Source organism: Streptopelia decaocto (assembly GCF_964273445.1).
Source record: "Streptopelia decaocto genome assembly, chromosome: 15".
NCBI classification, from domain to species: Eukaryota; Metazoa; Chordata; class Aves; order Columbiformes; family Columbidae; genus Streptopelia; species Streptopelia decaocto.
This window is the reverse complement of record NC_138670.1, coordinates 4901150-4914471: the sequence shown is the minus strand read 5'-3', so window position 1 is coordinate 4914471 and position 13322 is coordinate 4901150. Positions and strand designations below refer to the sequence as shown.

At 57.9% G+C, this 13322-nt stretch overlaps 1 protein-coding gene across 1 annotated transcript in view; it reads right to left on the bottom strand.

Moving 5' to 3' along the window:
* Positions 1-13322, bottom strand: part of CUX2 (cut like homeobox 2) — a gene marked incomplete at both ends in the record, with an annotated part of 63072 nt that overhangs the window by 3737 nt on the left and 46013 nt on the right. The window contains 13 exons of the mRNA XM_082066052.1: positions 382-1145; positions 1834-1931; positions 3003-3591; positions 3848-4104; positions 4223-4281; positions 4907-5098; positions 5604-5708; positions 6311-6359; positions 7038-7104; positions 7185-7261; positions 8056-8176; positions 8360-8497; positions 12754-12832. Coding sequence (XP_081922178.1) covers positions 382-1145; positions 1834-1931; positions 3003-3591; positions 3848-4104; positions 4223-4281; positions 4907-5098; positions 5604-5708; positions 6311-6359; positions 7038-7104; positions 7185-7261; positions 8056-8176; positions 8360-8497; positions 12754-12832 — 2595 coding nt within the window. The remainder of the gene's footprint in view (positions 1-381; positions 1146-1833; positions 1932-3002; positions 3592-3847; positions 4105-4222; positions 4282-4906; positions 5099-5603; positions 5709-6310; positions 6360-7037; positions 7105-7184; positions 7262-8055; positions 8177-8359; positions 8498-12753; positions 12833-13322) is intronic.

Below are 13322 nucleotides of genomic sequence, written 5' to 3'. Positions count from 1 at the left end.
GCAGGTGTCACCCCCCAAGCACCAGGTTGCTACCACGCTCATGGCTCCACGGTACATCCCAGTCCCTTGGCCCCAGCTGCAGGTGCTGGGACCATGGTGGGTTGCCCCGGGATACCTAGTGGGCTGGGAGGATGGTCCCCACAGGGCTCTGTGCAGGAGACAGGGAATTCCTGGTGGGAAGTGCCACCAACTAGTTGGTGGTGGCCACTGGGAGACTGCTTGGGGTTTGATCAGACCCTGAGAACTCAGTGTCCTCCAAGGGGAAACCCAATGGGGCGAGTGGGGTCCCTGGGAGGAGCTGGTGGAGGCCACTGATGAGCCCGGGGCTCTGGGTCACGGAGCAGAGGTGACAACAAGACCTCCCCTTCTCCAGGCTGGTACCTTCTCTCCGAAGATCCTTTGGCAGATGCCATTCTTGGCCAACTTCTCCTTGACCTGCCGGGTCAGCTCCAGCGTGTCCACCTCCCTGTACATGTACATCTCGTACTGCTCCGGTGTCAGCGGCGGCACGGTGGGTTTGAGGGTCCGCGGCACGTAGGAGGGGTAGTAGGAGAGACGACCACCAGCCACCGATTCTGCACCGGTTCCCTCCACCTTCACCTGGGGCTCGTCATCTGCTGGTGGCATCTCATCCTCATTGGCGCCACCTTCACTGGGCTCGCCTCGTGGCCAGCCCCGGCCATTGGCCATGCTGGAGTAGCTCGAGGAGGAGGATGAGAGCGAAGGCGAGACAGAGGTGTAGGGTCGGCTGATGAGGCTCCGCTCGGATGCCCAGTGCTGGTCGAAGTAGGAACCAGCATCACCAATCTCCGACTTCACCTTCCGGATGATGCTCTGGACGAAGGCGGCGGGCGAGAGGACGGCCAGGGGGGGTTGCGGGGGACCGGGGCTGGCCCTGCTCCCCTCCTCCTGCTTGACGTAGGTGGGGACGATGTTCTGGTTGACGGTGGCCAAGGTGGAGCGCTCGGCGGGTGGAGTGTCCCCAGGGCGCCCGCTGCCCCCCGACTCCATCTCCAGCAGCGCCTGCTGCTGCGCCTGCATCTCCCGCCGCGCCTGCTCCAGGATGCTCTTGATGGCGTCCTCCGAGCTGCTGCCGCCTGCCCCGTTGGCCACCGCCTGCGACGCTGATGGCATTTTGGGTTCACCTGCAAAGAAAAGGAGTGAGGGGAGCCCTGAGGGGCAGCATATTTTGTTTTGCCACGTGGCAATAATTCAAAATGCAGGAAAAAAGGCATTTTAGCCCAGTCCAAGCTCAGAGCACTGTCCACATGAGTGCGGATCAGAAGGACCAGCAGCACCCACAAAACAAAAGCTATGACACCCCCAGCTCCCAACAAGCTTCCTTTTTGACAACTGCAAAACATATCCCATTACCAACAACAGCAATAAACAAACATGTTTGTTTTCCCTGTCTGCTTTTCCACCGTTCCTGCCTAATTTAATTCTCTGGGATTCTGCTTTCTCAGCGGACTACCTGTTTTAATGTATTTCATTGCTTGTAATTGACTGCGAGCGCAGCTGCTTTAATGATTCCCCGTGCCAGATGGATCCTGAATCCTCATTTAATCATCTGGTTTGGGGCAGGGAGGGGAGAAAAGGGTAGATCCAAAGTTTCTGAAAGCCCAGGTACAAACGCCACTGCACGGAGAGTCCCTAACAGTATTCACCAGCATTTCTTCCCACCACATCCCAAATCTCTATGGGTGTCAGAGGGAGAAATACCAAATAAGGCCCATTTTGGCCCTGCCAGGGCAGGTCCATCCTCAGTGCCAGCTCCACCGGGACAGACCCAGGGCTCAGTCCCCCCAGGGCAACGCACATGCCAGCACTTACCTCCCTTCTGCAACTCGATCTCCTTCTTCGCCTGCTCCAAGATGCTTTTGATGGCATCGTCAGAGCCGGTCTCCGGCGTCCTGATCCGTGGCGTGATGCTACCTGATCAAAGAGGCAGGAAAACAGTTTTGTCACCGGTGCTGGTTTTACAAGCTCCGCTTGTATGTCAGGAAGTATTTACTGCTCCTCATGTTCAGTTATTTTTAGGGATGCTGGATTTAAGACAAATGTCACTCCCGATTAGTCGATAGCTGGAGCGTTGGGAGCCCCAGTAGCCCCGGCTGCCAGCTCCTGCCTCCGGCACGGTATCTGCTGCCCGCATTGCTTGTCCCATCCAAGGGCACGCAGGGTGCTGAGCAAGATATGGGGACCACGTCCCCATCCTGGCACCAAGTCCTCCTGCAGGTGAAGGATTAATGCTGAATCAGATCCAGGGCATAAATCGGAGCCCTTGGGGTTGAAATGCCAGCAGATGCATAGACCATAGAATCATGGACTCATTTTGGTTGGGAAAGACCCTCAAGGTCATCGAGTCCAACCATTAACCCAATCCTGAAAATAAACCATGTCCCTGAGAACCGCATCTCCATGTCTGTTCAGCCCCTCCAGGGATGGTGACTCCAGCACTGCCCTGGGCAGCCTGTTCCAATGCCCGACAGCCCTTTGGGGAAGAAATTGTTCCCAAGATCCAACCTCAACCTCCCCTGGTGCAACTTGAGACCATTTCTTCTCATCCTATCAACATTGCCCCGTCCTGGTGCCACTGCAGGGACACAAGTGACTGGCCACCACTGGGACAGGGCCAGGAGCTGCTGTCCCCCAGCATTAAGACTTCATTATTTTAACGAAAAATTCCCAAGCACATCAATTCATAGGCCACGAAACAGCCTAATGAATAATTAAACGGCACTTGTCAGAATAAATGAGTAAAGCACAGCTGAGGATGCAGCTTCCATGAGGGGTTGGTGCTAATCACTATTAATCCCCACCATTTGCCAGGGCTCCAGTGAGCGGGGGCACCAGGGACAATCCCCAAGTGACACCAGTGACTCTGTGTGCCACCACTGCCTGTCTTGCCGGCACACCAGGGGCTGGCGAGCGTCCCCACCACGGCAGAGAGCACCCCGGGTGTGCAGGGAGTGGATCGGGGCCACCCCAACCCCAACCACTCACCTCTCTGGCGCACCTGGATAGTCCTCAGGGCCAGCACGTTCTGCTCGTCGGAGAGGAACTGCTTCATCTTGATGAACGGCTCCTTGCCCTTCACCGTCAGCTTGCGCCAGGGCTTGGGCCGGGCCAGGATCTCGCTGACCGAGCCCTGCGACAGCCCCAGCACGTAATGCCCGAACACCCGCTGCCCGATGTTGTGCTTCAGCAGCTGCTCCTTCACTTGGAAGGCGATTTCGGCCGTGTCCAGCTGCTCCTCGTCGGCAGAGCTGCCAGTGCTGCCATCAGATGGTTCGGTGCTGGGTGGGCTGGCGGCTGGCACGGTGGTGGGGGGCACAGCACCACTTTTGGCCCCGAAGAAAGTAGGTGGTGGGAGGTGGGGGGTCTTGGAGTCCCCCGAAAGCCGCTCGCCCCCCGGGAACGGGGACAGTGAGAAATTCCGGGGGCCATCGGGGGCCAGGCCGGGGCCGGGCAGAGGCGGGACGGGAGTGGGGGAGGCGGGTTCGTCCACTGGGGCGTGCTGGGGGGACGGGTATGGCTGCTCCATGCCCAGAGAATCCTTCCCTGACTCGTCTTCGGAGTGATCCTCCTCTAGAGATGAACGAGAGAGGGAGACACACTAGGGTTCCCCCCGCCATGGCCATGCAGTGAGGCATCTCCTGCCTCAGTTTCCCCAGGTGGCATCCCACCCCCTTGGCCATCCCCCCACCCTGCTGCTGCCTCCAGGCTCCTTCCCACAGCCAGGGCAGGATCCAGCCCTGCCACCCACATCCCCAGGGATGCTCCCAGTGGTACTGTGGATGCTCCTGGGGGGACCAACGATGCCATGAGGACCTGGGAACCTTACCAGTGCTGGCCAACAGGCTGGGCTTCTCCAGCAGGTACTTCTGCGAGGGGTAGAACGCCTCCTTCCCCAGCAGCAGGGCCTCCTCTGCCTTGGATCCGCTCTGCAAGGAGCCAAGCCGGGATGGGAAGGGGCAGCGGAGCCCCCGGCAGCGGGGCTGGCACAGGCAGCCCAGCCCGGCGAGCGGGTCGGCACGTCCCGCGGCACTTGCCTGGGGGAGGCTGCAGCTGGCGGAGGCCACCTTCATCGCCTTCAGGATGCTGGGGGGAGACGAGGGGGGGACACTTTTTGCTGCCATCAAGCTGCCGTGGGCGCCTGCAGCACCCAGCCAGCCAGGGGACAGGAGGCAGCACCCATGGGTGCTGGTTGAGCCCATACCTCAGCTCCGTTTTGATCTCCTCATAGTCTGCCTGTGCCTGCAGCTTCTCCTCCAGCTTCTGCGGAGCAAAGGCGGGGGGGGTGACAAAATCAGAGGATGGTTGGGGTTGAAGGGACCTCTGGAAATCATCCAGTCCAACCCCTGCTCACGCAGGGTCACCAGAGCAGATCACAAAGGGTCACATCCAGGTGGGTTTGAATGTCTCCAGAGAAGGAGACTCCACACCTGCTCTGGGCAGCCTGGGCCAGGCTCTGGCACCTCAAAGGAAAGTTTCTCCTCATATTCAGAGGGAACCTCGTGTGTTTCAGTCTGTGCCCACTGCCCCTCATTCCATCGTTGGGCACCTCTGAAAAGAGTCTGGTCCATCCTCTGACACCCACCCTGGAGATATTTATCACATAAACAAGGTCCCATCTCATCTCCAGCTGAACAGCCCCAGCTCTCTCAGCCTTTTCTTGTCAGAAAGATGCTCCAGACTCCTCAGCATCTTTGTAGCCCACTGCTGGACTCTCCAGTAATTTGTCATTCTTAAACTGGGGAGCCCAGAACTGGACACAGGATCCCAGATGGGGCCTCACCAGGGCAGAGGGGTAGGACAACCTCCCTCACAGCCAGCTCTGGGTGCACCCCCGGCATGGCCAGACCCATGTCCCCCCGCTCCCTGGCGAGCTCCTTGTCCCCACCTCGATGGCTTCGTTCTTGGCGGCCAGCTGTCCCTCCAGCTCAGCGATCTGGGTGGCCGAGGACTCCTCCAGCTCCTGCAGCGAGCTCTGGAGGTGCTGGACGTCCTTCAGGAGCCGCAGGATCTCCCGGTCCTTGGCGGCCAGAGCTGCCTCCAGCCTTGACCCTGAGCACATGGAATAGTTCACTTTGTCCTGCCGGGAGAGGGGACACTGTCAGCTCCTGGCCACCTGATGTGGGGACACGGGCCACCCTCCCCAGCAGATGTGTCCCCATGGGGAGCAGGAGAGCCCAGGACTCAACCCTGCAGGACAGGGACCTGGGACCTTCTCTCTGCCCTCACAGGTCTCTACTGGGTGCTATGGGGATGCATGTCCCCCTCCCCGCAGGAGCCTGGGGCTGCAGGCAGGGCATGGCCAACACTCCCACCCCCATGGGGGAAAAAAATGCTCTGGTCACAGGCATTTCGGGCTTGTTCCCAAACACGATGGGTGCTCCCAAATGCAAAAGGATGCTCCTGAATGCAACGGGGTGCTCTGAAGCGCAGTGGGGTGCTCCTGGCTATGATGGGGTGCTCCTGGCTGTGACAGATGCTCGCAGCCATGATGGGGTGCTGCTGGCTGTGATGGGGTGCTCCCTGCCCCGAGGGGGTGCCCCTGGCCGTGTTGGGGTGTTGCCAGCCCCGCGGGGTGCTCTCACCCCCGCAGCGCCCGTTGGGGAGCAGCAGGCCAGGCGCAGGGAGCTGTTCACGGCCGCCAGCTGCTCTCGCAAACTCTCCACCTCCCTCTGCGCCGCCTCCGCTCGCTGCAAGAGAGCAGAACGCGTGTCAGGCCAGGCACCCGCGTCTCGTCCCACCCCGCAGCGGGCAGAGCTGGCTCAGGGACCTGCACCCACCCCAGCATCCTGCTCCTGCCACCCCCACCACAAGCCCCCCCCATGTATTTCAGCTTCCCACATCCTGACGTGGTTCCCAATCCCAGTCTCTGGGTCACAGGCCGCCTCCAGGATGGAGACTGCAAATTGCTCTTTACACTCCTTCATTATTTATTTGTACTTACATTTTGAGAATTAAATAAACTAATGAATAAGAGCAGCGAGGACCAGAAGTAATGACACCAGAAAACAACCCGAGGGTGGTGTGGGTCATGCCATAAAACACCCGGGAGAGGCTGGAGGTGACAAATTCCAGCTCCAGCAGCCAAAACAGAGCCTGGCAGAAGCTCAAACACATCAGCAACCCCCAATATGGGGCAAGAGGTCCCACCAGGCTGGTTTGGAGGAGCCACTGGGCGAAGGAAACCAGAGACCCCCATTCGCAGGGCTTCCCAGTCCTGGAGCCTGGCCACCCATTTTTGGGAACAGACATCCAAGCCACATGGATGCTCAGGGTTCACCTCCCAGCTCACCTGGTTGGCTTTTTCAAGGTTCGTCATGATCATGGCTACTTCATCTGCCCTGTGATGGGAAAGCAAGAGGCGTCAGCTGGTGTGGAGGCACCGACCCAGCCCTCTAAGGCTGGCGATAGCTCCTGCCGGTGTCTTAGATATGGGGATCCCCCACAACCTGGGTGGGAAGGGACATTCAAAGCTTCCCCAGTGCCACCCCTGCCATGAGCAGGGACATCTTCACCAGCTCAGGTTGCTCAGAGCCCCATCCAGCCTGACCTGGGATGTCTCCAGGGATGGTTCATCCACCACCTCTCTGGCCAACCTGGGCCAGGCTCTCACCACCCTCAGGGGCAACAATTTCTTCCTCATGTCCAGTCTGAATCTCCCCTCCTCTAGTTTAAAGCCATCACCCCTTGTCCTATCACAACAGGCCCTGCTGAAAAGTCTGTCCCCATCTTTCTTATTGGCCCCTTTTAAGTCCAGAAAGGCCACAATAAGATCTCCCTGGAGCTTCTCTTCTCCAGACTGAACACCCCAGCTCTCTCAGCCTGTCCCTCAGCAGAGCTGTTCCAGCCTCGCATCATTTCTGCGGCTCCTCTGGCCCCTCTCCAACATGTCCAAGTCTGTCCTGTGCTGGTGACCCCAGAGCTGGACCTCAAGCCATTCAGCAGCACCGTGGGGACATCCCGGTGCTGCCACGGGCTGCTTGGCTGCCAACAACCTCTGGGCATCACCAGCAACTTACTTGGACGCAGCTTCCTCATCATATTTACACCGCAGCTCCAGCAGCTCTGTCTGCGTGGCCTTCAGCGCTGGGAAGAGGAAGAGGAAGGTGAGCTCTGGGATGGAGGCTGGTCCCTCCCGTGGCCGGCAGCCCCCCCGGCTCCCCTACCTGCATGGAGCACTTTGATCTTCTCCTCTGCCTCTCCCAGCCGAGCAGCCAAAGTGACCTGAGCTTCCTGCAGCCCCCTGCAAGACACAGATGTCACCACCGTGCTGGTGGCACCGTGGCCATGCCCACCCCACAGCCCACGGAGAACCCCCGCTGTGTCCCCCATCACTTGGTGACATCAGGGACAGACCCACCAGTTGATGCCGGGATCTGTTCAAGCCATGTTGCTCCCTGATGTTAAGGGATTTATTGCCCCGGATGGAAAAAAATTCACTTTGGGTTGAAAATGGCCCCGATCCCTGCGGCTGAAACCCCTGTGATGGGGGGATGGCTGCCCACCCCGCCCGTAATTAATTGGAAGGGGGGAAGCAATCAGGGAAAAGTTATTCTGCATTATTTATAGCCTGCACTTGCCAGGAACTTACAGCAGAGATCTGCAATTTAGGGTTTAAAGATTCCTCATTTGTTTCCCCGTGCAGTGTGTTAAAGAATAACAATGAAGCCACGGGGAAAGCCGTGAGCCTCCAAATTAAAAGGCCATTTCATGAGGATTACCTGCCAACCTGGATTTAACCCATTTGTCCAAGCAAAGCCACATGCCAGGGAGACGGCGTGAGGGGCCGGCAGGAGGAACTTGCCCTGGCTCTGCCCAAAAACCGCCTTGAAACAAGTATGGATGGACAAATGGACACTCAAGTGCCTGAGACTGTGTATCAGGTTTATGGGCTGGATGCATCTGTCCCAACCCAGACAGCAAAGGAGGTGCAAAAGGAAAGAGGAGAGGGAAGGACAAATGGACAGCCCTGTCCAGGAGGGAGGACAGAGCCGTGTGTGTCCCCTGTGCCCCAGGATGTCCCCGGTACTCACGTACTTTTGCTTCTCTGCCTCATTTCTCTGCAGCGAGGTTTCTGCGCACAGCGCTTTGCTGTCGATGCTGGAGCGCAGGGGCTCAGCTGCGAGCCCAGCCGCTGGCGATGTCCCCTCTCTGTGCTCTGCAGGGGGACACAGCCATGCTGGGGACAGCAGCCATGGCCACCAGGGACCATAGGCCAGGGGACAGGTCCTGGCCCCGAGACCCGCCACGTCCTGGGGGTGCTCGGAGGCACATCGGGGGACCCAGCTGGGGATTGTCACTGCCACCCTTGTCCAACAGGGTGGCCGGTACCGGGGGGTACCTTTGGTGCTGATGAGCTCCGGGTGCTTCTTCCAGGGGCGGCCGAGGTCCTTCAGCGGGGACGGTTCAGGCTCGAGGCGCTGGAGCTGCTGCAGCCGGTCCTCCAGGCTCCGGGCAGCCTCCAGCACTGGCGCGGGGTCTGCGGGATGTGGGGTGCTGCTGAGGGGAGGGGTGGCACCCCCGGCCCTCTCCCACCTTCCCTGGGTGCCCACTCTCCTTGCCACCCACCCCAGGGCAGCCACCCTCTGCGCCCTGCTTAAAAACAGAGCATGTGCCCTCCCAGCCCCGGGGCACCACATGGGGTGCTGGGTAACACAGGGACACCATATAGGGTATGGGTATGCCCCTCAGTCCCGTGTTTTCCATCAACAGCCCCAAGAAACCAGTGGGGCTGCATGGGGGCATCACCTGCCCGAGTGAACTGGCGGCACCCGCGGCACCAGTGGCCCCAGTTTGGGCACAGACAATGGCGGTTTGTGCCGAGGTAAGCAGGTGCCTTCCGAGCCGTCTGTCTTCCCTCTGTCAGCATTACACCGTCATTAGCCGGTGTCTGCTCAGCAGGGTGTGCCATTATGTCTCCCAGGGCTGATGTAATTATACATTGACATAATTAACCCAGCAAGCCCATTAAGCAGGCCAGCTAAAAATTCATCTATAATTATTTGTTGTGTGCATGCTAATGAGTCCATCTGCACTGCCATTGTACAACATGAACAAATTAATTTACAAGTCTGGATTTTTTAATAAGTTCAAGAAAATGCCTCCTATTGAGCCAGGTTAATATAGAGGGTTTTTTTGTTTTGTTTTTTTCTTTTTTTGATAAGAAGGAAAAAGAAAATAGATTTGAATTCTCCAGGGTCAAAAAGTTAGACAAACAGGGAAGCGGGACGGAGCAGGCACGCTACTGTACGGCATGGACGCGTGGCACGCATCCAAGGGTAAAAAATAATAACGGTGATGGAAAAAAATAAACATAACAAAACAAACGACTGGCTGCCTCCACTCCCAACGGGACACAGAGCAGCTCTTCTGCTCAGCGAGTCCCCGGCTGAGACGGCAGTGGTGCGGGATGAAGGGGACCCGGCGCCACTGTGGCCATGCCGCGGGATTCGGCCAGAGCTGGGTGTGGGGACCCAGGCAGAGGTGGGTGCTGAGCCCAGCCGGCATGCCACTGGCTTTGGTACCCAATTGGTGACCCAGCTGGGACCCCCCCGGGCTGCTCACAGCATCCCTCGGTTCGGCATCCCTTGGCTCACGGCACGCTGGGGCTCGGCATCCTTCAGGCTGCTTGCCCACCCAAGGATGTGGGAACACGCCATGGAAGGGTGTCGTGGAGATGCAGCGTGGTCCCCAACCGGCCTGGATGCTTTCACAGCCATTAATAACACCCGTAAGTACCCAAGCTGAGATAACGATACGGCTAATTAAACCCTGCGCTCCAGGGCCCCAGCGCACAGGCTGCGGGGGCCGGAGCTCCCCCCACGCTCCCCCGGCCCCGGGGGTGTTGCAGGAGGCTCAGTGCCAGCCTGTGAGCCGCCTCCGCAGGGATAAACGCTGGGGCAGCCCTCGCCTGATCCATGCCGGCAACTCCTCTCACCTCCATAATGAGAAATAATATGGGAGGAACTGGCCTGAGTGATAAAGCTCCAGGGATTTTCCTCAGGACAGCACTTCCCCTCCCGTGAAAAACAACCAGGGTGATCCCCTAGTGGGCTGCTCCCTGCATGGAGCTGATATCCTGGGATGAAGCAATGGGGAGTGGAGCTTTTAGAAGGGAAAAGAGCAAGCGATGCTCCGGCTCTGCTTCCTACATCAGTCTGCAAAATACTCAGCTGGATTAATTACACTGTCCTAATACTGCACTGTTCCACTACCAGGAAAACGCTGTCCTCAGCTGCAGGGACAGCTCCGCCACCGTGTGCGATGTGTCCAGATGCACCAAGGGGCTGCTGGGACCAGGCAACAAGCTCACACCAAGCTGCACCATGTTTGCACCAAGATTATACCACACTTGCACCATGTTTGCACCAAGATCAAACCACACTTGCACCTGCAGGGCTGGACACCAAGCATGTAATCTCCTCGTACCAAGGCACTGTGGATGCCACATGCCGTCACACTCGGAGCCACACAGGAGGGCTTGGGATACTGCCCACGGTGCAGGGGACGGTCCCCCCAGCATGGATCACAGCCCCCATCAGGATAGGTTAGAGGAGACAGCGCTGACAACACAGCCAAGCAGCCATGAGCCCCGTGGCACAGCTGGGTGACAGGTGACACGAGAGCGGGATGTGACAAACAAGACTTTGTGGTGTCACGTGGCATCGCCCACCGACGGCACAACCAGCTCCTGCAGGAATCAGTAAATCCCTGCTGCAAAGTGGAACACGCTGCCCATGCAGGTCTATCTATCACTCCATAAGCTCGCCCACTATTTATATATATACATACACACATATATATATATATATACACTTTTTTTAAAGTTTATATAATAAGTGCTGCCACTAGCTGGCGTTATTGGCTGTCCTTTAGTGGCACCGGCAGTGCTGCAGCAGGGATGGGGGCCGTGGGCAAGGGGCCTCTCCTGGTGTCCCCAGCCCCAGCATGGGGGTACAGGGCTGGGGGGCCTTTTCCCATGCTGGATGGTGTCTGAGCCACCAGCAGACCCACTCCCGAACACCCCACCACAGCACCAGAGCAGCTGGAAGCACCATGTGATGGTGGGATACGGCAGGAGGTGTCTGGGGTGCTCGTCACCTTCTCCTGAGCACACACAGCTCCAGGGACCAGTGCTCATCCCTGTGTCAGGGCCTGGCCACTTGGCCTGGCCTTTAGCAGGTGACATGCCGGTGACATCTGCTCCGTACTGCTGGCCAGCTCCAGGAACAGGGGATGCCCATGGAGCACCCACAGTCCATCCATGGTGCACCCATGTGCATCCCTGATACCTCCCTGGTGCCGACAATTCTCCCACTGGGCCATCTCCTCCACCCCTCCATCCCAACCTGCTCCGACACATCCAGCGGTGCCCTACGAATCCCTCCACCAGCCCAAGTCAGCCTTAAATCAAATCATCCCCAACAACAATGACATTAATTATGCTTTTAACACATTTTACTGCTTCCCCCCCTTCCCTTCACGCCACATCTGTGTGAACAATATCCAAAAGATTTACGGTTTTCTCCCGTAATTACAGACACACAGCCAGCTCACTTATCAAAATACTTGCTGAGCAATCAGGCTCCGTTACAGTCTCTGCCAGAGATTTGTGTTGACAGCAGCCATTCAAAGCAAAAAAAAATGTTGAATCAGGACTTATGTGGTGCTTGTCAAGTATTCCACAAAGAGTTTGGCTGTCGAGAGACACACGGACACGTTATGGACAGGGACAGAACGACGGGTGGGAGGATTTGGGGAGTAGAAAGGGAGCCAGAGATGGATGCTGCAGGAGAGCAGAGAGAGGGGAGGAGGACGAGGGGGGTGCAGAGATCCCGGGGAGCAGTTTTGGGGTGTACACGTGTGTGCATCCATGTGCATGTGTGTGCACGTGTGTGCAAGCAGGAGGAACACAGTGGGTGAGCATGGGGACATGAGGAGGGAAGATAACAGGGTTCTGGAAACCAAGCTGACATTTGGTTCTTGTAACACAGGAGAAAATTTAATGAGGACAAAAATATGTCTCCCTAATTCCCCTAAGAAATCATTAAAACATTTTGTTATTCCTAAATGTCTGGAAAATGAATTAGTGGCCCTGCAGGAGCCCTTCTACGCATCCCCAGCCATGTGCAGCTCGCCATGCCGGAGGATGCTCCGTGCCTGGCACAGCCGACACCCCCCACTCAGGGCGTGGGGGAAAGAGGGGAGCAGCGGGGAGGGGGATCCCAGCCCCTCACCCAGCCCTAGCACAGCCTCTGCCAACACAAGCCTCATAGCTGCTCCGTGCCTCAGTTTCCCCCTCCCAAGACTTCAAGCGGTGCCCCAAACTGGGTGTAAAGTCTGGCACAGCACAAAAACAGGGAGAATCCTCCCCAGGCAGTGCCAGGAGCTGTTCTGTGAGCCGGCGCTCGGTCACTTCGGTTAACTTACCGTCAAACAGACACCTGGGGATAGCCGCAGTGTTATTACAAGGGCTGAGCAAATGTATTCCTTTCCTAATGTCAAGATGCATTTGGCTCAGGGGCTGAAACACAGCGATGGCAAAAGCTGCTTCCTCTCCTCTCTTCTTCGGCCAGTATTTCCAGAGCACCATGCGCAAGCAGAGGTTGGTGATGCCAGCGGTGCCGGGGACAAGGGACAGGGCTGGCGGCGATGCCGCGGTCCTCGCTGGCTCCTCTCGGCACTGGGGCCGGCACGCAACTCGTTAGGCAGCCAGGTCGCCACCGCGTTGCTTACCTGGAGCTTCAATTAATTGCTTGTACACGCTCAGGAAAGCCGTCTCAGCCTCCTTGCTTCTCTTACTAAGTGCAATCACCTGCAGGGAGATGGAAAAAGGGGGTGAGAGATGGGTGCGAGGCCACTGGGACAGGTGTCACCTGTGGTCAGCGCTAGTGTCCCCCCGGCATGGCTCCGTGCCCGCTCTGTGCCCCGCGCAGCCGCTCGCTGCCTTTGGCTAAACTCCTCGTGCCGCTGCCGTGTCACATCGCCCTGAATCATTGATGTGCTCTGAGTAAATGAAAATTATAATTTAATGTCAGCGCTTAAATAAGAAATAAAGAATTCTAGCTGTTGTTGTGCTCGCTGGGCCGGATCCGGCACACAGCCCCCCCAGCCGCCCTCCCTGGCACAGCACGGCCGGGGCGATGTCATGGGCAGGAGCGATGCTGGTGCTGTCCCCATGCACCAAGACAGGGACATTGAGCCCCTGTCCCCCTTGGCTGCCAGGGTGCCAGTGAGGCTCACACGCTACATCGCCAATAACCGAACAATGTATTAATGTACCACACACTCCCATGCAATATTGA